General features: G+C 36.1%; 2 protein-coding genes across 7 annotated transcripts in view; both read left to right on the top strand.

Annotated features, from left to right (window-relative positions):
• Positions 1-23,594, top strand: part of zfr2 (zinc finger RNA binding protein 2) — a 40,713-nt gene extending 17,119 nt beyond the window's left edge. Inside the window, exons 6-19 of one of the 4 annotated variants that reach the window (XM_066647359.1) lie at positions 306-488; positions 921-1,143; positions 2,059-2,204; positions 3,198-3,317; positions 3,882-4,027; positions 7,043-7,169; positions 9,226-9,416; positions 15,116-15,146; positions 16,667-16,841; positions 18,957-19,042; positions 19,935-20,030; positions 20,686-20,797; positions 20,965-21,062; positions 21,203-23,594. In XM_066647359.1, coding sequence (XP_066503456.1) covers positions 306-488; positions 921-1,143; positions 2,059-2,204; positions 3,198-3,317; positions 3,882-4,027; positions 7,043-7,169; positions 9,226-9,416; positions 15,116-15,146; positions 16,667-16,841; positions 18,957-19,042; positions 19,935-20,030; positions 20,686-20,797; positions 20,965-21,062; positions 21,203-21,370 — 1,902 coding nt within the window. In that variant the 3' untranslated portion in view covers positions 21,371-23,594. Of the gene's footprint in view, positions 1-305; positions 489-920; positions 1,144-2,058; positions 2,205-3,197; positions 3,318-3,881; positions 4,028-7,042; positions 7,170-9,225; positions 9,417-14,977; positions 15,147-16,666; positions 16,842-17,417; positions 18,066-18,956; positions 19,043-19,934; positions 20,031-20,685; positions 20,798-20,964; positions 21,063-21,202 lie in introns of those variants that run through there. The other 3 variants (XM_066647358.1, XM_066647357.1, XM_066647360.1) reach the window with 3 other exon arrangements.
• Positions 23,595-23,952: 358 nt separating this feature from the next.
• The window catches only part of matk (megakaryocyte-associated tyrosine kinase), a 61,507-nt gene continuing 59,215 nt past the window's right edge, over positions 23,953-26,244 (top strand). For all 3 annotated transcript variants that reach the window (XM_066647377.1, XM_066647378.1, XM_066647373.1), the window contains exon 1: positions 23,953-24,003. The gene's annotated coding sequence lies outside the window, so the exon portion shown is untranslated. The remainder of the gene's footprint in view (positions 24,004-26,244) is intronic.

Raw genomic sequence — 26,244 nt, 5'->3', positions numbered from 1 at the left:
AAAATGGTCATTTGTTGAGAGAGAGAATGAAATAAATTGTGGCAGTATACAGAGTTGTAGAAGGATAGGTATACTGAGTTTAATAGAGTGGGTCAAAATGATTGATTCTGGAATAAAGAGTAAAGGGAATTAAAGAGAGGGCTCTGCAAGCACTATAATTATACATGTAATTGTTTCATGTACTGTATTTTTCATATATATTTTACATACATAAAAAATGTAATGAAATTGATGTTGAGATTAGCTTACAGATTCACATGCAGACAATGGCAAATTTTGGGCTTGTGTATTTTCTACACCTTTAGACCTACAGAGAACACCTGGAAGGTCAGAAGCACAAAAAGAAGGAGGCGTCCCAAAAGTCTGGCAGTCAGGGCAGTAACGGACCACGTGGTGTGCAGACTCAGCTGCGCTGTGAGCTCTGTGACGTCTCTTGCACTGGTGCAGATGCCTATGCAGCACACATCCGGGGGGCAAAGCATCAGAAGGTCTGTGAATATCATGGCTATCAAACTTGACATATTCCAAGTTCATAAAATATTCAGTTTGCTGTATCAAGATTTTCATACAGTATTTATTACAATAGGTTTTTCTTTAAACCTAAAGGCTGAAACATTGTACAGCCAAATCAAAGTAACAGTGTTATATTATGCTGTATTTTTTTCTAAGATTTAGTGCCACATATTAATCAGATTTGTTAAGCAAAAGGTATGTTGAAACAAAGTTTTAAACCTTAAAATGGGTTTATTTTTCTTTATATTCATTCATCTTTTTTCCTCTTGATCCATTCCAGGTCCATGTTTTTTCTTTATATATTCGGTTTATCTCTTTTGTAAGTTTAGTGGTTGTTTTTATAACATGTATCTGAAATATACCTTAATTTAAAATAAAATGTGTTCTCTCCTTTGACTTGCCAATAGGTAGTTAAGCTGCACACAAAACTAGGCAAACCAATTCCTTCCACCGAGCCAGTTTTAGTTAATTCCTCCCCTGTTCCTGTGACTACAACCTCTGTAAAACCTGCTCCTGCTGTAGCACCTGCATCATCTTCTTCCAAGATGCCACAGAAGCCCACCATGCCAAACCCCCACAAGGGTCATTCACCAACTAAGAAAACTGTTTTGTCCAAAGTTACTGTCAATGGTGAGTATGCACTGTTTAGTGTGACCTGTGTTTACTGATTGTCTGATATTGAAACCAAAGGTTTAGACAGAAGTTTAGACATTCATATCCAGTATTGTTAAATTGGTTGAATTATGTCAGTAAGGTCAATGTCAGTAATGAACATGCATGTCTGTTTTGTAGTTTTATATGTTAATTGCCTTAAAGCTAGGGTAGGTGGTTTGTCTTAAATATTTAAAGAAAGAGATTTTCTGTGTATATTATAAGTATATTATATATAGGTAATTATATCATTTATCGTGTGTGTGTGTAAAAGTTAATTGTCGTAGTTATGTAGCAAGAAGCTTTTTTGAAATGCCTTCATCGAGCTATCTGCCTGTGTTCAAATTGTCCATAATCTGCATTTTAGTTTGAGCAAGTGTTGGTAGTATCTATCTTATTTTATGTTATATACTGTACATTATGTAAGCTCTCTCTCTCTCTCTCTCTCTCTCTCTCTCTCTCTCTCTCTCTCTCTCTCTCTCTCTCTCTCTCTCTCTCTCTCTCTCTCTCTCTCTCTCTCTCTCTCTCTCTCTCTCTCTCTCTCTCTATATATATATATATATATATATATATATATATATATATATATATATATATATATATATATATATATATATTAATTAGTGTGTGTTTGTCTCTGCAGCACTCTCTCTGTGTTTGCTAATCTTTGTGTGTATTCACATGTATATTGCATGACTTTGGAAGTAGGGCTGAAAGAATGGGATGAGAATTTTTAGTAGGATTTTTCCAACCCCACCCACACTGACTGGTTTCTACAAAATCACCTACCTTAGCTTTAAATACATATTTATGGGGAAGGCATTTGCATTTTGCCTATAAATAATTTTTGCATTTGTGTGTTTTTTTTTTTTTTTTTTTTTTGCTGAATAAAAGCCAACAAAGCTGCTGCTGCAGAGCCAGTGAAGGGGGAGGAACTGAAGCCATCGGTGCTGCTGTCAGACCCTCAGAGTGATGAAGAAGTGGATGGAGGGGGTTCTCAGAGTGATATCCAACCAGTAGGCCATGACTATGTGGAAGAGGTGAGGGATTCAGGTCATGCTCATGCACTTTCACTGGGACTTTAAACTGCTTTCAATTTCTTTAAACCGTACTTTCTGCTGGTTGCAGCCAGAGTTGCAGTAGTTTGCTAGAGTGATATTTAGTTAAATGGTTCAATAACGTCTGAAGCCAACCACAGAATGATTGTCATAAATTCTTAAAGATGTTCGAAACACTTAAAAAAAATAAATAAAATAAAAAAATATCCTTGCATGCTCTCTGACTTCTGCACAGCATCCATAAGTGTTAGGTGATTGTTTACCACACATTTCTGGTCAGGCCACACAAGGTGTGTTTTAATGGTGACTGAATTGTGTGCCAGGGCGGCACGGTGGCGCAGCAGGTAGTGTCTCAGTCACACAGCTCCAGGGACCTGGAGGTTGTTTGTTCGATTTCCGCTCCGGTTGACTGTTGGTGAGGAGTTGGTGTGTTCTCCCCGTGTCTGCGTGGGTTTCCTCCATGTGCTCCGGTTTTCTCCCATAGTCCAAAACCACACTTTGGTAGGTGGATTGGCGACTCAAAAGTGTCCACAGGTGTGAGTGAATGTGTGAGTGTGTTGCCCCGTGAAGGACTGGCGCCCCCTCCATGATGTATCCCCACCTTGCGCCCTATGATTCCAGGTAGGCTCTGGCCCCACTGCGACCCTGAACTGGATGGTTACAGATAATGAATGAATGAACTGTGTGCCGTCTTATGTTGTCTTACTCAAAAAGCCAACATATTTTGCTTTTTTTTTCTTGTCGGGCAGAAGTGATCAAGCAGCATAAGCATATTAAAAGCAACATTGTGCATGTGAGCATTATATGTTAACTACCAGTGTATGTTAATACAAGTAAAAGCATTTGAAGTGTGATCTGAATAATTGGTTTCTACTTTTTTATTCATAATTTTATTTTTTGGTGTGGTGTTGGTTTCTTTCCCACCCACTCTCTTGGGGTTTGTGATCTGATTCCACTTGCTTTGTTTTCCCTCAGGTTCATAATGATGATGGGAAAGTGATTCGTTTCCACTGTAAATTGTGCGAGTGCAGTTTCAATGATCCAAATGCTAAAGACATGCACCTTAAAGGGCGCAGACACCGGCTCCAGTACAAAGTATGGCTACTGTGACATCAATTTATACAATTTGATTTTTGCTAAATTGTACTGATTAAAATGTCAAAAAATGTAAATGTAATTTTGTTAGCTGTCAGTCTGATTTTACAATGTGAATGTTTGAATTTTAATGGCATTTGCACAAAAAACTTTAAAATGATTTTACACCAAATATTCCTCATTATCATATATTTACAAAACTGTCATTTAAGTAAAAGGAGTCATGGTATGCTTCATTTTTACAAGATCAACATTCATTGGTCAATATCACAACGATCAAACAACACAGCATTCTTACTATGTCTAAACAGTCCTGTTCAGAGAGCCAAGTTTCAGCACCAATTTTTTAAACCATAATGAGTCACACACAGCTCAACCACAGGTGAGAAATAACAATATGCCATTTTCTGATTGCTCAGCTCTGATAAAATCTATTTTACAGTTTTATTATATATGTATTTTCCCAGAAACAACCTTAGAGTTTGCACTGTAATACATTTATTGTTGACAAGGTATTAACTGTAAAGTGAGCTTGTTGTTTACTTTCTATTTTATGCTTTGCAGAAAAAAGTTAACCCAGACTTGCTGGTGGAGATTAAGCCAAGTAACAGGGCACGAAAGCTTCTAGAGGGCAAGCTGAGGAAGCAGAAGCAGAAAGCTGTGTTAAAGAGACAGCAAGAGAACGAGCATCGCTGGCACTTGGAGATGAGGTGAGAATTAAGTCTTTGTTTCTTGAGATTGAACTATGCTTATAAATCCCCCTTCTGGTGCATAGCAGAAGCCTGGGACGTCTCTACATTAGGGGTCAGTGGGGCCTGGCCCCACCAGATGTCGCTGTTTGCCCCTTCATGATTTCTTAATTTTTTGCATGTTTTTAATATTTCAAATCACCAAACTTATTTAAATATTAGTATAAGACAACACGAGTAAACACAAAATACACTTTTTAAATGAAGGTTTTTATTATTAAGGGAGGAAAAAAAATCCAATCCATGGCCCTGTGTGAAAGTGTTTGCCCTCCCAGTTAAAACATAACTGTGGCTTATCACACCTCAATTTCTCTAGCCACACCCAGGCCTGATTACTTCCACACCTGTTCTCAATCAAAAAATCACTTAAATAGGTCCTGCCTGACAAAGCGATGTAGAACACAAGACATCATGCCAAAGTCCAAAGAAACTCAGGAACAAATGAGAAAGAAAGTAAATGAGAGCTATCAGTCTGGAAAAGGTTATAAAGGCATTTCTAAAATGCCATTATCCACGCCGTTATCTACAAATGGTAAAAATGTGGAACAGTGGTGAACCTTCCCAGGAATGGCCGTCCGACCAAAATTACCCCAAGAGTGCAGCGATGACTCATACAAGAGATCACAAAAGACCCCACAACAACATCCAAAGAACTGCAGGCCTCACTTAAGGTCATCATTCATGACTCTACCATAAGAAAGAGACTGGGCAAAAATTACCTGCATATCAGAGTGCCAAGACGAAAACTACTGCTGAGCAAAAAGAACATTAAGGCTTGTCTCAATTTTACCAGAATACATCTTGATGATCCCCGAGACTTTTGGGGAAAATACTCTGTGGACTGATGAGACAAAAGTTTAACTTTTGGAAGATGTGTCCCCCATAACATCTGGCGTAAAAGTAACACCGCATTTCAGAAAAAGAACATCATACCTACAGTAGAATGTGGTGGCAGTATGATAATCTGGGGCTGCTTCGGGATCTGGAAGACTTGCTGTGATCAGTAGACCCATGAATTTCACTGTCTACCTGTAGGAGAATGTCCGGCCATCTGATTGTGACCTCTAGCTGAAACGAACTTGGGTTCTGCAGCAGGACATTTATCCAAAACACACCAGCAAGTCCACATCTGAATGGCAGAAGAAAAACAAAGTGAAGACTTTGGAGTGGTCTAGTCAAAGACCTGACCTGAATCCTCTTGAGATGCTGTGGCATGACCTTAAAAAGGCGGTTGCTTGAAAACCCTCCAATGTGGCTTAATTACAACAATTCTGCAAAGATGACTGGGCCAGAGTTCCACAGCGCTGTGAAAGACTCATTGCAAGTTACTGCAAACGCTTAATTGCAGTTGTTGCTGCTACGGGTGGCACAACCAGATTTTAGGTTTAGGTTTTTTTTTTATCTCCCTTAATAATTAAAACCTTTATTTAAAAAATGCATTTTGTGTTTACTTGTGTTGTCTACATGTCTGCATAATATTTAAATTTGTTTGATGATCGGAAACATTTAAGACTGACAAACATGCACACAAATCATGAAGGGGCAAACACTTTTTCACACCTGTGTTTGTGTGTGTGTGTGTGTGTGTACTGTGCAAACATTTTAGGCATCAGAGGTTATTTAGAGATTTTACAAACTATTTATCTGAGCAGTAAGTGTTTATTTGCTAAAAAAACAAACAACAAATAATGTTCAATATTAGAATGATGAATTAGAAAGATGAAATATTCTATTCAGTATTAGAATGACGAAATGACACTATTCCAGTAGGAGTGATATTCTTTGTGTGAATGTGTTGGTTTAACATTTTCCAAATCACTCCTCGTTGCAGTCCATATTATTTGAGGTTCAAGCAATCAAGGAGAATCTTAACAAAATATTGTTCTACAAACTCACTCGCATCTACTACTTAATTTTCTTCTTTTTTTTTTATTTGATTTATATTATTATTTTTTTTCTATTTACTGTGATTATATATAACTTGATACAAGCATCATGCTTATTGAGAAGGCAGCATTAGTTTAAATATATATAATTATCTTAGATGCTTAAGACTTCTGCTTAGTACTCCGTGTGTGGCTGTTCAAAATACCTACTTATTACGTAAAGGCCAGTACTTCTGTTGCAGTCTTCATTTAGTAAAGCATCCTTTTAATCAAATGAGCAGTTTAAAACACTGTACGCATGTTCTACATGCTTTGTATAACAAGCTGTGGGGCATGATTTTGCAGGCCCCATTCTGAAACCAGCAGCAACTCTCCACAACCTTAAAAGCTTTGCAGCACCACAGTGTCATGAACCAAACTTTGAAGCAGAAAAGAACATATACTTATGCTTTTATATTGTCTAGTACTGCCTGCACCGGCTCTGCTTTTAGCTGCTACTAACAAGGCAATATAAGGAATCACGTCGACAAGTTAATAAAACTTACACTTAGTACCTTATATCCGTATCATCTGTAAACCCCTACTGTAACTCCTGTGTGTCGTTCTGTAAATGTGTGCATTTGGGGTTTCATTGATGAGGTGCATTTGCGTTTGAATTAACTGAGGAAGCAGACTAGGTTTTTGTGTAGTTCCACTGACTGTGTCCCACCAGATTTTCTATGCAAGAGAAGCGACTGACAGAAGTTGTGGCTATTGATGGCCAATTTGTGTTATATGTTCACCAAATTGTTATCCCTGGTCAGAGACTTGTATGAACCTCTGGGTTTTGCACTGTAATGTAATACTGCAATAAAAACATTTTTCCAAATATTTTTATATGCTATTGAATTAATTAATTTGGCTTTGCTGGAACAGTAAGGATCACTGTCTGTAAATACTTAAGGGTGTAAATGTAGGTTTGACATCATAAACCTTTCCAATGTTATAATGCAGTGTGCTATTTATTAAGTAGTAAATGTTGTGTCCGTGCATGCCGTTAATTCATTTGTAGTACATTTTATTTGTGTTTACTAAATGATGCCTCCTGTAGGAAATATGAGGAGGACATATACTGGAGGAAGGCAGAGGAGGAGCATTTGTACTGGGGAGACCAAAGGCGCAAAATGGTACCTCCACCCCTCATGAGTCACCTGGGAATGCCTGTGTCCCCTCTGTTGGTGAGAGAAAGTAGAGTAATTTTCCTAAAAATCCTAACATTTTGTTTTTGTGGAAGGTGTAATGTCATGTCTCCTATCTGTATGTGGTGTTTTTTTCTTTTCCTTTTTTTTTTTTTGTCTTTTTTGAAGTTGTGTATAGCCATATATTGGAATGGGCAGACAACATACCATTCTAACTATAAATGGCACCAATCCGATACTGGTATTGTTCTCGGCTTGATATCAGCAGGAAATGCTGGATCAGAAATCATATAGGGGAAAAAGTGTGAAACCAATCAGATACTGTAACGAGTCTGCTGCATCTCATTTCCAGGAGCTGTTGCTCATTTCATGTAAAGTGTTGTAATGCAGTAAAAAAATAGAGTAAAATAATTATTTGTACTTAGTATTCACTATGACACTGGTCATAATACTATGGTGTCAAAATATTTTGAGCTTGTAAAACAATTTTCACAAATCTACTGAAATTTGATGTTGTGTTTGAGCAACTGCATACAAATAAAATCCAAATGCACAAATGAATTGGAATGTGCAAATATGAAACAAAAAACAATTCAAATTCACAAATGTGTACAAATATTTTTAATATATAGGAAGAAATGTTTAATGTGTAGGAAAGGTTGGCATTTGTAAATGAAATGTTGTGTATGTGTGCATCAGTACTGTTCAAATGATTAAAATAAAATGTTATGTGACTTTATGCTCTGGCACAATATAAGGTTCCAAGTGTGACTATGGGAGTTAGAGTGTGACGGTACAAATTTGCGCAGACAGCTCCAATTCTGTATGTGTGAAACTCTTTCTGGCAAATTGATGGACCAATAGGAAAGCATTAACTGGTCCAATCAGATGGCTAGATTGTTCTATACAATCACAGAACTGCTGTCACTCAACGCTTTGGATCACTGTTGATATTGCTGAGGGCCAGGCTCAGGGGTGGGGTCAGTGGGCATATACATATACATGGGTGGGGATACATAGCAGGCAGATTATTATTTCTTCTTGTTCTTCATCAATGCCCTCGGTCAATGCAGCATGATAGACCATTAGAGGCGGGTACCAACTGTGATCCAAAGCTCTGAGTGACAGCAGTGCTGTGATTGGATAAAAAAATCTGTCTGTCCAATCTATCTGATTGTACCAGTATTAGCTATCCTATTGGTCCACCAATTTGCCAGCAAAATGGTGTAAAAAACTGTATTTGCAGAAAGAGGTTCACACAGCAGTGGAGATGTGCGAGCAGTTAAAAAAATCCCATAGTCACATTTGGAACCTTTAAAATTTTAATTTAATTTAAAGCTGTGTCAAATGAAAACCAGTATGGAGCTTTTTTTTTTGTTGTTTTTTTTTTTTTGTCTCACTAAACTAATTTTAGGCGACTGGACCTCCACTAAACACAGCACTGTATTTCTACATAAATGATGGGTTCCCTGCTATGCCATGTACCATATTATTCTGTTTGTAATGAAGATTCTCACTGTTAAAATGATGATCAAACCACTGGCTCTCTGGTCAACTGGTCAAAAAATGGCAGCAACAGTCAATGTCCAGGGTTGCATATGGACAGAGAAGTACTCAGGATAGGAAATGGGATGTAAGACTACTCTGAGATTGCTGACTTTGAGAAGAGGGCACTGTGATTGGTTAATTTTGTGTTCAAGCTCTTTGTGGAGGCTTTTATAGGTAATTTATGGGGTTGTATTTTTTAAATCTGAATTTTTACTCTTAATTTTTATAATGGTAATCTGATTATTACACAGACTAATAATATATGTTATTAAACAAGACTGCATGTATTGAGAGAGTTTTTAGCTGCCCATTGTTAACCTGAGAATGTTCAAAACCTAGTAAATATCTGTGCAAAATGTGGAACTATTTCAAAGGGCTATGTTGCTTTTGGATTATTGACAATCAGCTTGGAATGTCTAGAGAAAATGCAGTTGTTCCATAGGTGTGTTAGAGCAGCAAGGCATCTAAAATATTTCATGTCAATATTTGTGACTGAGCACTTTTTGTTTACCTGCTTCAAGCTTTTCCTGCTTTTTTTTCCCTTCAGCCTGTTCGCCGACCAGATTCCCCAGATGACCGCCATATTATGGCAAAACACGCAACAATCTATCCTGTGGAGGAGGAGTTGCAAGCTGTGCAGCGTATTGTGTCTCACTCAGAGAGAGCCCTTAAACTGGTGTCTGACACACTTTTGGGGCAGGACGCTGCCACACAGGATACAGACACAAAGGATATACAGTAAGTCACTCGACTGTCTCTTTTCTAAGTATTTGATTATATCTTGGTTTGTAAATAAAGTTATTTAGTATATCTGCAAATATTTGATAACTAAGATTAACAAATGTTAATTAGTTGTTTAGTTGTTATATATGGAAAAATGTGTATGCTTTCAAGCATTTTTGCCGGACCACCTACCGGGCCGGCCTAGAAGAGGTATTTTAGCTGACTGACTGACTGCATGACTCCTAATGTTGAAATGTGCATGTGTGAGTAGGAACTGTTAGTTCCGCAATATTTCACAGAGAGAACCTAAGGTGGTGCTACTACACCACAACAGTCTGTTGATTTTTCAGCCATATTTCACATTCCAGTTCGTGAAGTAAATTTGGAACAGTTTTCAACGTATTTCCACCAACATTAGGGTGACCAAACATCCTCTTTTCCCAGACAAGTCCTCTTTTTGGGGCCTAAACATGCGTCCGACCTGGATTTCTAAATCGCAAAAATGTCCAGGATTTTGCTGTCTGCAAGCTTTCCCTTTTCTTTCCATAAGCCCTAAATCCTTAATTGAAGCGTTACTTTTGATGCCGTTGTTGAAAGGTGAGCATAAGGCACGAGGGTTGAAGGGGCCAGAGAGTTGAGAGCTGAATTGGAACACACTCGCGCCACTTCAGCGCTGTAGGTCCACTGCGGTGAGGTGCTCAGTGTTTTACTGGAGCTTCAATCAGAAATGTGTTGAATGTTGTTCAGGTAATATTTATCAATATTTAATTAATATTTATAATAGTCTCTTCTTTATGTTTGGAGGCGTTTCTGTGATCCAGCCTTTTGTTTTCTACTATATACTTAACAATGTCATCATATCTGTCCCTATAATGACACAAATACACGGACACATCTCGCTGTTACTGAGGCTTTCTGACGAGTAAATTACATCTGCACAGCTTTTTGTTTAACTGTACAGGAAAACGGGCAAAATCTCCAGATTATTAAAGCCAGAAAGAACACCAGAGCTAGTGTTCAGACCCTTACAGAAATGTAAATCAGTACATACATATCTAGTTCCCAGTTCCATGCCCTGTTCCTTTATCAAGTCTAGATTACTTGCTTGATAAAATGCTAAGGTGCTTGGTTTTAGAAATGTTAAAAAACTTAAATGTTAAAATGTTATCATGTTGGTTTCTCATAAATTAGTTGCTTTAATGTCATCGCAACAGAGTGCTTCAGTTTTGTAGCTTTGTATGAACAGAAAATAACAGGCTTTCCATGCATACGTTGTCAGCAACTGACAAGATACACTATTTTTTAGTGGTTTGAGCATGAAGTGCGCAAAACTCTGTTGTAATTGTTGATTTTTAAAATTCTTCTTATTTTTTTTTATTCCTCTGCTTTTTTCTGCCGTAAAACGAATCACACAGCCCAAACTAAACTGTAAGGCCTAGAGACTTGATACTTGGTCAATAAATGTCCACCCCGCTTGATCACCTATCAGGTGATTAAGCTCAGCTCGATTGGCCTCCAGGGGTGCTACAACAGAATTCAACGTGCTTGCCCTTTACTCCATGTGGTGTAGAGACAAAATTCTTTGTCACAAATTCCTAGAGTCAGACACAACAAAAAAGCCTCAAGAATCTCTAAGCCCCTCCCACTTAGATTTGTTTGCTAATTTGTATAATTTGCCATGCATACTAGGTCACAATTTTGCTCGTAACGAGTCCATGGACGTCATCTGCCAATTAGGTTTGACAATCTTAACAAGATCCAATCATCATGAAATTTGAATGATGTGTCCCTGTGGGCACTTCCTAAGTTCATAAAAAATAATAGCTACTAGGGGGCACAATTTACATTTTCAGAATTAATATATAAGGATATCTCAGTGAAAATTAAATGTATCAACAAGCAACTTGGTTTATATTGCAGTCTGCAGAGTGTCTCACAGCTTTGCTATTGCATGTACTGTCAAAAAATGCATAGTATTTTCTCATTGTTCAGTTGTGTGAAAATGTACCTTTTTTGAATTCGTCCCTGGATTTTGATCCATTGGCCAACAATTGATCTTATGGCTATCTGCAGAGTCTGTAAGAAAATATTTAATTTAAAATGTTCATCATTGTGACACATTCTGGCTGCAATATATCAAAAAATTGGGTGGAGTTTTATACATAGATTGACTTCAAACTCAAATAACTTAAACACAATTGATCTCCAACTTGGTAGACTTATGTTTGGCCTGTGAAAATGCATGTGCAATATGACAGAAAAACCCACCAACAGGGGACACTACAATTGGACAAAATTACTCATAAATTTATTTTGTGTTATAGTGCCATCTAAGAATGCATTGACACCACAATTTAATCTTTTAATCTGACATGTTGCTCAAGCATGTTAAGTTTTATTATTTTTGTGGTGGAGCTTGCATTCCAAAATTCAGACAAATACAGCTGTAACTCACAAAAAAACTAAAAATTATCATGCAACACAGTATTGTCCGATTGACAATACAGGTATGCCAGTACTGAGTGATGTCCTGAATCAGATTCTAAGACGGTGATGTCATATTTGAAAAAACATGTCCGCCATCGGGCAATTAAATTTCAGCAGCTGTTAGACAACTTTAACAAGGTACCATCATCATGAAACATGAATAGTATGTCAATGGGGACACCTCTTAAGTACATATATTTAGTTATGATAGCCACTATTTACTACTACTACTACTACTCACATTTTCAAATAGATAAATTGGGATATCTCAGCTAAAGTGTATCATCAAGCAATTTAATACTCTGTATACTCTGCACAATGTCTCCCAAATTTGCATTTGCATATCTTGTCAAATATTGCATAGTATTTTCTCAGTACTCAATTGTAAGATGATGATGCTTTTTAAACTAGTCTCTAGTTTTTCCAGTCCACAAACAATTGGTCTTGTTGCAATCTGCAGAGTCTGGAGGTAAATAATTATCAAAAACGGTTGACATTTGGACACACTGTTGTCACAATATATCAATGAATTTAAGTGGGCAGAGCCTTATACATTCTGTCAGCCATAACTCAAACAAATAAATTTCAATTAAGACCAAACTTGAAAGACATATGTAGGGCCTTACTGTGAAGTAGCAAATCCAATATAACCAAAAAAACACCCACAGGGGGCGCTACAATAAGACAATGATTTCAAACATGCAATTTTTTGTGTCTTATAGTGCCATCTAGAAATGCAGTGGCACCACAAATAGATCATGTCATCTTATCCTCATAATGGTCATGCGTGTGAAGCTTTGTAATTTTTTGGGAAAGTGTTTCTGAGTTACAGCTGTATTTGCATGATTTATGGAATGCATGCTCCGCCCCTGTTATTGGAAGGTGCTTGAAAGCCACACAGTAAAGAAAGTCCAACATTTTATTGATAATTATTAAACTTCAGGTCCTTAGAATTCTGATGGTGTTACATAAGTCCATTTTAGAGTAAATGTCCACAGACTAGTTTACATTCAAATATATGTGTGTTTGTATTTCTAAGCAGAATGCCTAAAACTTTCAGGCAGTAATTATAAAATCTCTTGTGGTGAAATGTAATATTACATTTAATGTTACAGTAGTAAGGACACCGGATGGTTCTACAACATTCATTATTATTTTATTATTTATTATAATCATACACAAGAGAATATCCTATGCCAATCTGTTAGAGCTTCACATAGGGCCCACCACACTCCCTTCCTTCCTGCAGCCACCAAAATTCCTGTTGAATCCTACACCTCAACACTAAGGTTGCTATGACCGTTAATCATCCGATCAGCAACCGGCTATACATAACAACTACGGTTACTCATTGAGCCCAGCCCATGAGTACCAAAACTAGCCACTGTATCACTAGCTCTTCACAGGGGTCATGAGGCAGGAACATCCCTTTCATTGGTGTTTCGCTGAATTAACCCCACAACACCTCCAGAAGGCTCAACAGTGAAGTCTGGCGTTCCAGACCTACCCCCCTCAATGCCAGCTTTACAGTCCTTACCTTACTCTTTACCATCAACAACTATAAATTCGCTCTGGCCTCCCTGGTGTCTAAGGCTGTACCTAGCCCCTCTGGCACCATTAATGCATGCTCAGTGCCACCAGTTCCATGTGAACTTTATATGCTACATTACCAACAATCCCAATAGCACATCTAAATATGGTTGGCCTCTTCCTAGTCAATTTGGCATACTTATGAAAAATTTACATTTTGAAAAAGTAAATATTACATTTTAATTTACTAATATTATACACATAATATAAATTGTTATATTGTTATAAAATTATTCTGAAGGAGTCTGTCCAGTTTTAAAAGCACTGATCACACATGACTAACATCACACACAGATCCTGCAACATTACACACATCACACAGAAACCGACACCTCACAGACTGTCAGACAAGCATCACAGACACAATCACCTAAACCTCACACAGACTGTCAGACACATCACATGCTACACACATCACTAACACTCTGACACTACACAGACCTATTGGCTCAGTGTCTAACATTTCTGCTATAGAAACTACTGTTAATACATCGTTTACCAATCGACTTATACTACAGGAGTTGACTCCTGTGACTGGATAGTGGGAAATAAGACAGGAACACTGTCTGTTTTTGTGTGTGATTCTGGAGCTGTGTTAGTGTGACATTATGCACGTTCTGCTCGGAACTTGGCAACATTTACACACGTATTATATCTCACAGAAAGAGTCTTTGCCTGAAATATTGTAAAAGGAAGTGGTGAGGAGGTATTTTGTGGCATTAGTGTGTTTATAAAACTCCATATAGATGCACCTTAAACTTCATGTGCTTTAACCTGTTACACTGAATAATCAAGTAATTGTAGTTTTTAAAATCAACAAAATGTTCTTGGTCATCTTTGTTCTTTGGTGGTAGATCATATAGTATTTATTTTTAAATGAAATGAACAAGAACAACACTGATGTCTGTGTTATATATTGTGAACATAACATTGTGCGCCTTTTTTCTGCATTTATTAGTCCTGCCCTCCATATTTTTTGTACAACACCATCACATAATAAAAACCACATGTAAACAAAGACATTGATAGGAAGCACCAAAGCTTCTCTAGACCTTCCAATGACAAGGGTATGTATTTTGGGCTTTCCTGTTTCTGAAATGCCAGAAACACCTCTGTGACTATGGCTAATGGCGGTCCGGCAAAACTTTCTCTTTGCTCTTATTTTACTTATTAAAAGAAGCTCTTTGTGAGGATATATATATATATATATATATATATATATATATATATATATATATATAAATATAATTTTTTTATTTCAGTATCATTGGACATCTGTTTATCTCAGGCAATAGACTTGATGTACAGTATTAGTGTATTAGTGGGTAGTAACTATTTTAGCAATGCTTAATAAACCTGAATGTCATGTTAGAACTGTTTCCTTGACCCCTTACAATACGATTTTTGCCTTTATCTATTTTTGGAAAATACATTTGCTAAAATTGGGGGGGGGGGAGGAAAAGTAATCATTAACTTTGTTTTTTTTGGCTGGGGATCAGATTGGACCCTCAGAGTCGTGTACTAAAGGGAGTGATGAGAGTTGGGATACTGGCTAAAGGCCTGCTCCTACATGGAGACAGGAATGTACAGCTCATCTTGCTAGCTGCCAAAAAACCCACTATCTCTCTGCTCAACAGCATAGCTGAAGAACTTCCTAAACAACTAATGGTAAGATATTAGACGGTTACTTTTTCTGCATATTTGTCTTGATTCCTGAGGAAAACAAACAAATATGTATCCTACAAGAATTCACTAGATTCGTTTGTTGGGTAAGACTATACAGTTGGGGCAGTTGAATTTCAAAATGAGCAAAATGAAGTTTTAGTATTGTTGCACAAATTAATATTAATTAATTGTGTATTAATATTACTCAAGTATTTTTAAAATATTTAAGTGTAAAATTATTATTTGTGCAATATTAGTAATAATAACATGAAGAATAACCTGTTTTTGTAAATATGTCCCACACTATATTAACATGTCTTCTGTGCAGATATGTGTAAAAAGGTTAATGTGGTTGAAAAAAAAAATACTTCCTTATTATGTCAGCATGTGGAGGGGTGGCATTGGCCAGTTCATAGAATTGGGAAGTCATGAAGGGGAAGCGAAACTAATCAGCTAGAATGCAGTTGGCAGCTTCATGAGACACATGCATGCTCATACCAAATTTGTGGTGTGTGTGTGACTGGGATATTTTTTCCATATTGGGCCCCTCGTCTGTACTGTGACTTAAGTTTTGATTCTTTTGCTTTTTTTGGTGCCTTTTTTTAAAAAAACAAAAAACAAAAGTGGCCTTAAAAATTACTTTAAGATGCTGCTAATGTGTATGTACATTGCAGTGATGTTATAACATGCGTATCAACTAATTTTGACATCTAATCTGCATGTGTACTGAGTTTTGAATATAATAAATTGGAGCATGAAGGCATTAAAATTTGTTGTTCAGTGACAAAGATATACTCTGCAGTATTTGGTCGATAAGAAATCCTGTCATCATTATAAAAGTATTTTATTTTATGCCCAGACCTATTTGTATGATAGTGGTGATTTGTTGAAAATTGATGACAGCTTACTTTGGAATGATCATTAGGAGGCGAGAAACAGTAAACTATGTAATTATATTGATCTTCTGCTTTCCTGATCTTACCAGACGTGACATAAAATCTGATTCAGTTATCTTCCTTAATTCTGAAAAATGTGTTTGTGACTGTAGTTTGGCATTTCAGTGTGTTTAAGAATAACATTGGAATTTCACTTAAGGGCAGACAGATTCATTAGAAAAGATGTAAATATGGCATTTTTCTTTCACACATTTTTTCCACTGTATTATTTTATTTTTTCCATTCTGACTCCTAAGCTGCATCCAAATAAATTTCAATAAAGTGATATTTAAAAGTGGTATTTAAAATTAATTTAACTGATCTTTAGCTCCCCTGCCTGGTTTTGACACCTAAACCCTACAGAGAGAGCCCAGGGCATTTAGAGTTACTAATAGCAAAAGAGACAACAAAATAAAACAAGAGAATATTCTCCTTTTGCATTATTCTGTAATAGCAATAATTCTAGAGAAAGTAATACAGACTTGACAACATGGTATGACTGGTAACACCTCTGTCACCATTGTAGTCGCCCCCTGTCCCTGGCTGTCTCCTCTGTAGTGAGTAATGCAGTGTCCTTTCAACCGGCAGACAATATCTGAAGATCAGTATGTGGTGCAGGCTCAACCTGAGGAAGCCAACATCGTCATTATTTCCAGCAAGGAACCAAAAATGCAGGTCACCATCTCCCTCACTTCGCCAGTGATGCGGGAAGACCCTGCACTGACCACGGAGGAGCAGGCAGTCCACAAGCTGCCTGAGAAAGGTTAGAGAGTCCATGCTGTCAGTCTACTGCACTGTATGTCTCCTTGTACTTAAAAATAGGAGGGAAAAGAAATATCCAATCTTTTTAGCTTCTGCCCTTTAGAATCAGAATTGCCATCCATCGGCCTTTTGAAGTATAGGTTCACTTTATTTATCACTCTTTGAGTTCTGTAATTTTCTGAAGTGTTTGGTGGAACCTAAAGCCGGATCTCTGACCTTTCTGAAACTATTAAATGTGGTGATGTTTTTGTACCACAAACTGTGTGAATTGAACTCAGATGAACAGGCCACATTTCTCATCATATGGGTATTCTTTACACTTTTCACCTTCAGGAGCAAAGACTATGATTATATGCACACTAATTTTTTTTCCTGATTTTAGCAGCTTCCAGATTTACGTTGGTCATCTAAACAGTATTCTACAGTGTATTAGTTTAAAGATGCTTTCATGTTTTAAGAATTCCAATAAACACATGAATATATTGTGGAATATAGGCCAATATAGCACATTGAATATTGTCATGTTGCTGTTTTGTATTTATTTATTTATTACCCATCCTCCACTTTTTTTCCTTAGATATGTGCATGTTTGCAGATGGAAACGGATAGAGAAGAACTGCCATGGAAATATAGACAAGGCAAACTGACTAGATGGCTAAAATTTCTTACATGTATTTATATAAAGACACTTGTTAGTCATCCTATGGAAGAATTAAGGTCTTGTCCTTAAGGGATGTTGTGCTTGGTATGTTACTTGTTAGGTCAAACTTTTGAGGAATAAAAAAAATTGGAATAGTATGTGAAATGCAAATAAACAGAAAGTAAGGAGAAGTAAATTAATTTGGATCTGTACTAAATTGAAAAAAGACAGACATTTATTTTACCTTATTTTACCTTACCCTAATTCAGAAAAGTTGGGATGGGAGCATGTTTCTTACTTTCTTTTAACACTCATTTTGTAATTAGAAAGCAGAGACACGTCACTCTAGTTTTGAAAGCAACCATTTTTTCACCTTCTATTATAATTATATTTAAATACATTTTTAGCTACAGAACCACTTATTTAATCTAGGACACACATTTTCAATATCAGAGAGGTCTGAACTACAGACTACTGAACTACATTTTCAGCATTTGCCTGGAGAGACCCATGTCTGTGACATTAATAATCAAAAGGTATGACTTGTCAGACCACGGTGCTTGTTTCTTTTGTGCATTTCCAATAAAGAGTTATTCCCTGAGAAACTGATTGATTTTTGGACATTGCTGACATATTGTTCCCATTGTACAATATTAAATATAAATTCTTAAATATGTCAACTAATGTTTTTTTTTTAACCCACATGTCCATGTGGTGATATTAATCACATAAGCATGACAGCTTTTATTGCAGTGCCAACTGGATTAGAAGTTATCGACAACCAGCTGTGCATTATAGCTTTGCATTTTATTCACCATCTTTATTCATTATTAATCTTTGCTCTTAACCTATTAATTTATTCACTGATGGATATTATTTCTTTTTTCAAAATGGCAATGAATGGAAGCTGGGTTCTTCCCAGCTATTTTTGCTGTTAAGTGCTGCAAATTTAGAGTTCAAAATGAGAGTGTATGTACAAAACACTTAAGTCGAGATAAACACTGCTTTATTTGAATCCATGTACTGTCATAACATTTTGGGAATTTAGTATTGTACATTGATAATCAGTGGCTACCAATATTGCAGAATCATGGATAGGAACCACAAATAAATTTACTCCACATTTGCAAGCCCTTTATTCTCACTTGGAATAATAAAAATGTAATTTTTTTCTTAGTGATGAATCACTATTGTGTGAATCACTCATCAGCCTCCTCAGTCTTTCATCATAATCTTGTATAATTTGTTCCACTGTAACAATTTCAGGAACCTGGAAATGTGGAAAGCCCCTGATATCCTTAGGTTGTGAATAACATTTTGTCATGTTATTTTTTTATACCGCTGCTTCCTACCATGTTTTATATACTTTTATATAGATTTATTTTTCGGCATAGTATGTAATTTACATGGTTTTCCCATATTAGAAAAAGAAAAGCTTATCACTGTTCGTTTTCTTTTTGTCTTTTTTTTTTTCAGTGCCTGAAATGGATCCTCAAGATATTCTAAACAGGACAAAGTGCCTTGAATATTTGGCTTCCCTTCGCCATGCCAAATGGTTTCAGGTAAACAGGGCATTGTAGAAAGTATTGAATGATGTTTTTCTGTAAAATCTGGTTATTATTTAAGCTAATTTTGTCACTTATTTGCGAATCCTGTAATATTATATCTTAGATTTTTCCTTTATATATTTAGTAGCCACAAGATGCAGTTCTTCTGTAATGTCATAGTTTATCACCTCAATAGTTTAAAGGATTGTTCATCAGTGTCAGTGTGACTCATGTTCTCAACAGATTATACTCATATGTATCTTATAAAAATGTAATACGGGTGTCCTGCCTTTCTGATTTTCATTTCCATAATGATTCATTATGCAGACTCAAACCTTGCACGCTTTTAAAGCCCATTATGAAATTCTGTTTTGTTTTATATAATGCTAAAGTTGGGTGTTATGTGAAATGTTTAGCAAAGTTTATATAAAACAAAAAACTCTAAACAGAAATATGATAAATCTATCCTCAGATATGACCAGTGCTGCTCTCCTCTTGATGTAGAGTGGACAGTCCTAAAAATGGGTAAAGCATATGTCACTATTACCCTGACCAATCACAAGGCTACCATAGCCGCCACTCCTCTCTGAGTCGAAGAGGCTGGTGAGCTAAAGCTTAAGAGCCATTAGTGAGCAAGCTAACTGTCCATCTATTCACTAAGCTATGGCGGGGGAGTGAAAGACATAAACAGAGCAAACAGGACACAAAACAATATAGAATGAACCTGAATGGATTAAGTCTGAATACGGCAGAGATAGCAGCATACGTAACGTAATCAGCATTCAGTTCTCCAGTGATAGAGAGCTGTCAGTCACGCACAGTCATTAGTATTGGACCAAATAGACAAAATGATTTCCCAGGGACATTAAACTAGTACATGTGGCGTCTTATTGGCTTTTGTCTGCAGGCTCGAGCCAATGGTCTCCAGTCCTGTGTGATCATCATCCGTGTGCTACGAGACCTCTGCCAGCGGGTTCCCACTTGGGGGAAGATGCCAGCCTGGGTAAGACCCTATATTCTGTTCTATTTTTTGTTTGTTTGTTAGTCTATTTATATGACCAGGCATACTGGTCATACATGTTACTTTATATTCTCCAACAAGATAAAACCATGGAGCCTTAAAAAATGAACACGTTATAGAGTGCCGTACATGGGTACAGACCACTTGAAGAGAAATTGTATCTTCATTTCTATTATAAAAAAATATTTCTTCATGTCTGTTATTTTTTGTTTTAATTTTATTTGTGCAAATTAAAATTTCACAAAAGTGGTGCATGTTGTCTGTAGGGCATTTCTGGGGTTTTCTTAACAGGGACATATGGAGAAAAACATTTCTTTTTCAGTGCATATTGTTTTAGTTGATGTGTTTATTAAGGTTTTTGTAAGCTAATTTAATAATAATAATATAATAATAATAATTATTATTATTATTATTATTATATGTTACATTTATATAGCGCCTTTCTAATACACAATGTCAGTTTACAAAAGGAGGAGTGGAAAAGAATTAATTACCCAAAGAACATTGTTTATAAAAACGGCACATCAATGAGACAACGAGTCAATGAGTTATTGATGATTTGGATGAATGTAAACTGGGCTCTAGTTTTAAAAAGAAGTTGGCTAGTACTTAATGCGAAAATGCTTGATGTTCACAGGCAATGGAACTGCTGGTGGAAAAGGCCATTAGTAGCGCACCTGGTCCACTGAGTCCAGGAGAGGCAATGCGTAGAATTCTGGAGTCCGTAGCTAGTGGAATTCTCTTGCAAGGTACAAAGAACTGTTCTGCTGAATCAGTTACAATAATGGCTGATCCCATCAAATTTTGTTCAGAATATTTGGTTAATTGTTAAAGAATATATTAAATGTTTGGTCAATTTACCCTGAATTTAAGCTAGTTTATTTTATAACAAGAAATGTATCCTTTTGGTTTTCAGATGGTCCAGGCCTGTTAGACCCCTGTGAAAAAGTCCAGATGGATGCTTTAGAGAACATGACTAAACAAGCCAGAGAAGATGTAACTGCAAGCGCTCAGGTTTTATAATTACAATTTCATTGCCATCTAGGCCATAAAATGTGGACAAACTGTGTGTGAGACAGTTAAACGCACCCTGGAAATGTACTTACTGTGTATAAATGCAGAACACATTCATGGAATTTTCTTCTTTTTTTCAGCATGCCTTACGCTTGTTAGCGTTTCGTCAGATCCACAAAGTTCTTGGCATGGACTCACTACCATTGCCCAAGGCTAGCGCTCGCAGCCGCAAACGACGAAGAGACTGCACAGATGAAGGGGAAGGCGAAGGAAAGAAGGACAAAAAGGAAGATTGCCAGGATGCTTGAAAAATATCAGAAACTGATGGCTTTTTTTAATAATACTCCATAATTTATTTCTACTTTTAAAAGGTTTATTTAAACCTTTATCACATAAATGGGACAAAACTGATCTCACTGATAAAAGAAAGCATTCCATTTCCATCATGGCAGAAAATGTCTGAATATGGTTACTTCAAATCAGTGTATGATCTGAATAGTGTTTGAAATGAAAAGTTACTAACCTAATATTTTTACTCAACTATAGGCAGATTCATTCAAGAAATAGCACTTAAATAGCTACATACCGTTAAAGGTCAGTTGCTTTTGTTTACACAAGACATTATTGATGGGTCCAGCCAGGTCCGACTAAAGAAAATAATTTTTCTTTAGTGTAACTGCATTTAAGAATTCGCTTAATTTGTGTGTTGAATATCAACCCAATATGTACAATTTTCAGAGGAATATGAGTTCTTGTATTCTTAAAATCAATCATAAGAAATATATTAAACAAAATTAAATCTTAAACATATGATGATAAGCAATTTTCAGGAAGAAGCAATTGTACTTGTCTAGTTATTTGTGAAACATATGACTAAAGTTTAAGGTTTAATACTAAAATATTCAGTCACAACACTTTAATATCTGGAAATTGATATCGGAATAAGATAAAGTAATTTTTTTCAGTGGCAGTCTTCTTTTTCTTGCACAATATATCATATATTGTGAAGCTCTTAAATTATGACTGAGGCAAAGGTTGTATTTGTGTCATAGATGCTTATTTGTAACATGAATGGAAACAGACTTTTGTTCTGAGACTGTTCTGATGTAATGGAAGATCTTAGGATATCCTGGTTCTCTTGTGCCTGAAATTAATAGTTCAAATGAGCAAATTAAAGTCTACTTGAAATATAAAACAGGTGGGTGATTATATTTTAGTTATACTGTGATAAAACAGAATGCAATACTTATTATTATAATTGTATGACAATTATTATCAGACTTATTCTGCGGGATGCAACATTTTGTGAATTTCATTGTGACTTTTTTTGAGAATGTGTTATGAGTGTTGCAGTCGTTTTTTTTTAGGAATGTGTAGTAATGTTTATAACGTGTGATGTTTTTGAGGTTTTTTTTTTTCTTTGTAGTTCCTAAATCACATATATTAAACACTTGAGATCCACAAAAACATTTCATATTCTGTAATTTGGCTATCGCCAAAACAGACTTGGAATACTGCAAGCTATTGAATACCCAATTTATCTAAAATATTGAATGATTAATGGTGGTTAAATAAAATTTGGCTGAGTTAATTGGAGAAGAAATGAAAATGAAAACGTCTGTATATTTTCAAGATTTGGGACTGGTTTGAAAAAAATGTTATAAATTTGTAAGTATTTCTAAAATGGTAGTTATCATTAGTTTCAAAAGCAAACTCCTAACTGGTAAATGGGCTGGCGAACACTACTCTCTGCAGTCATGGAGCTTACCGTTATGTGGTGTTACGGTTTGCAGTGGGTCCAAAGCCTACCATGAATCACTTGGCACAAGGCAGGAACACACCCTGTACAGGGTATCGGTCACCCACACCTATCTACATTTTGCATAGCCAATCCACTTATCTTTATAAGCTTTTGGACTGTGGCAGGGAACTGAACTGCAAATCATGGCTCTCCCTTTACTTTTGCTACTACTAATTAAAAGTAGTCTAAAAGCATTTGAACATATTTGAGTTAAATTAGATATCAAATTTACTGGATTGTGGCAAGATGCTGCAACAAATAATATTTATTTTTTTCTTATGCATCATATTTTTTAATGTAGAGGACATGTGCACCATAATGAGGTCTTCAGAGTTTTTAATCCTTTTAGAATGTATTTGCTTACAGTGTTGCATTTCAGCATTAACTTGCAATTCCAACATTTGGAGCTGTTATATTGATGTAAAATCTTTTAAGATCCCCTCAAGTGAAAATCAAATTTCTTGCTTTCATAAAATGTGGTGGTTTTAATATGTTGGAAGATTTTATCCTCTGCAAATTTTCTGGATTATTAAATAAACCACCGTGTTTAAAATGTATCTCTCTCTCGAAAGGAAATGTGTGAGCATTGAGAGAGGAACTGTGTGTGCATTTTCCTAGTACTTGAATGATTTTAGTTTTTTCTTGCATGCTGAACTCCTTTCCCTCTTCTTTTTGTGCTAGAGTAAAGATTCTGCACTTTTGAAATGGGTGGGTTTCACTAGTTTGTGGCCAGGGCTGTTTCTGATAGGAAATGTTATTGGCTATTGGCTGATATATCCTGGTTTTGTGACTGCTCACCTACAATAAGGGCCTTCTCCAGAAACCAGAATTAAAGTTTGAGAGTAATATGTTTTATCACTGCTTACAGTTCTTCTACCCTTGCTTACAATTTCACATTTGAGCTCAGGAGAAGGATATCTACACATGCAAGAGTTTAAAATACAAACTACAATACTGATTCAAAACATTGTAGAGTTCTCTGAGCCTTCAGACGTAAAACGTGCGAATATGTACGTGCATATATATATAGACAAGTACTTTCTTCCCAACCAATCACAGTACAGGGGGCGGAATTGTATAAAAGCGTCGCACCCACATCAGCTTCAGTACAACTTGATTAAGTCACGGTTCTTAACCACGGTAAGTGACTAATCATTTACTTTAAAACTGTTATTAATATAGTTTAGTGCTTTTAGATTTGTTGTTTAATTAGACTTACTGTGGACATAAGCTCTTCTTGAAGTTCTGAATGCTGCTGTTCAATACGAGGGGATATCGGTTTGTAAGGAAATGGTTTAACATGGCGATAACGTAATGTTAAAACGCGCTTGGTTTTCTCGACATGCAAATAAAGACGGGTTTTAAAAATAATATTCCATATATTCTCAACTAAATGGACATAATTAAGTGGTTCGGATGTAACATATAGTGATTGACAGTGGTTTAATATGAAAGGGTCCATTAAAGTGAAACGTGTCTTGGTGGTGATAAGAACCAGCTATGCACCTTAATTTTAAAGGTAAATTTAATTAATTGTAATATCAGATTATGTTCAAAGTGATTTATTTTTAATACAATCACTTTAAGGGTTCCACATCAGGGTATTAATACTGTTCAGCCGTAACATAACAATGACCTCTTTTCTACAGTATTTGTCCTCTATGTAGTTGGACTTCTAGTCTCTAGTTCTGCATGCTTTGTTAGCCACCTGTCACAATATTCTTCAATGGATAGAACACCCACAGGACCTCTATGTGACCAATGTCACATCACAACATTTACATTACAAGCATGTACATAATTGGCCAGAAATTACACTGTATACACAGAAGTATACTACATGAATGAAATTACATACATTTAAAAGACATGGCATCAAGGAATATTTAAAAGAACTCATTCGATGGTCGATCACACCAGAAATCCTTCTCTCCTGTGGAGTGCTGTGTGTGTGTGCGTGCGTGCGCCTAATGGTAGATTTACATTTTTGGTCACTAAACATACAAAATATTTAAATGTACCTTTAATAGTACAGTGGTTTTAAAGTCCAGTTGTGTGAGTATGAATATTTGTAATCTTTCATTATAGATCTGTGTATGATATCAATACAATTTTCAACTCCACAAATATAATAGAATAAGGTATGATTATGTTCCCCAACTAAAAGGTACTGAATGTGTATTCTTCAAGATATAAAAGTTACCTACTTTTCTGACAGTGTATATGACCTTCTCTATGACTCTGCAAATAAAGAGATCATAGTCTGTGAATATTGTAATAGATTTGTTAAAAGCAATGTATTCCTATGCTCTTGCAAGATGACAGCCCAGGTTCTCTTCTATAAAGAATGGACATTGTCATTTGATCCACAAACATAACAAACTCTTCATAGTTTAAAAAGGAAATGTATTTTTCTCCACAAAAATGCCTAAGATCATGCGCTAAAGCTGTGACCCAAAACACTGTGCTGTAATGTTTGAGAAGAAGCTCAGTATAATTAAGAAACACATAAAACACAAAATCATATACACTGCCAAAGCTCAAGAAATTAAACATTTGTTAAGGAAAATATTTTGATTGTTGTTTTGATTGAATGTTGACCATTGCTTTGATTGGTCAAATATCTTTTATACAAAACACTCAAATTCCTGTTTTAAAAATCAGTTTATATCAGCATAAATTCCATGCTAGCTGGGTTAAGCTGCTTTGTGTAGGGTTTTGCTGGTGTGGTGCTGGTTTATGGAAGTTTATTTGGTGCAAAACACCTGAGCACCTGTGATAGTGGGATTTGTAGTTGTAGGAAATAGTTGTGCAGTGTCACAAAGAACCTTTTAGGAGTTTAACCTGTAGAATGAAGCTCACAAAAATAATGGTTACACCATCACATATTATTTATTGTAAATGCAGAAATCCAATTCTACACACACAAGTAAATAAATCATACTCTCTGTTTCATTACAGTTGTATCAGTAAACACATTCATATACTTGTATCAAAAAATGTGAAGCCATGGACAATATTTTCACAATTTTATACAAGTATGTGAATGTGTGCAATAAGAGTTATACACCTGTAAAATAGTTTTTCATATTGTGATCAGAAAAAAAAACCAGAAAAAACTATCAACAATAAACATATGTCTCTGGCAGTAACTCTGCTAGATTGAGTGAAACTCATTCATTATCTGTAACCACTTATCCAGTTCAGGGTCACAGTGGGTCCAGAGCCTACCTGGAATCATTGGGCACAAGGCAGGAATACACCCTGGAGGGGGCACCAGTCCTTCACAGGGCTTCCTATGGACAATTTTGAGTCACCAATCCACCTACCAACATGTGTTTTTGGACTGTGGGAGGAAACCGGAGCACCCGGAGGAAACCC

Source organism: Hoplias malabaricus, chromosome 16, assembly GCF_029633855.1.
Source record: "Hoplias malabaricus isolate fHopMal1 chromosome 16, fHopMal1.hap1, whole genome shotgun sequence".
In the NCBI taxonomy this organism is placed as follows: domain Eukaryota; kingdom Metazoa; phylum Chordata; class Actinopteri; order Characiformes; family Erythrinidae; genus Hoplias; species Hoplias malabaricus.
Note: the sequence above shows the minus strand (reverse complement) of the source record. Positions and strands in the feature narration are given on the sequence as shown.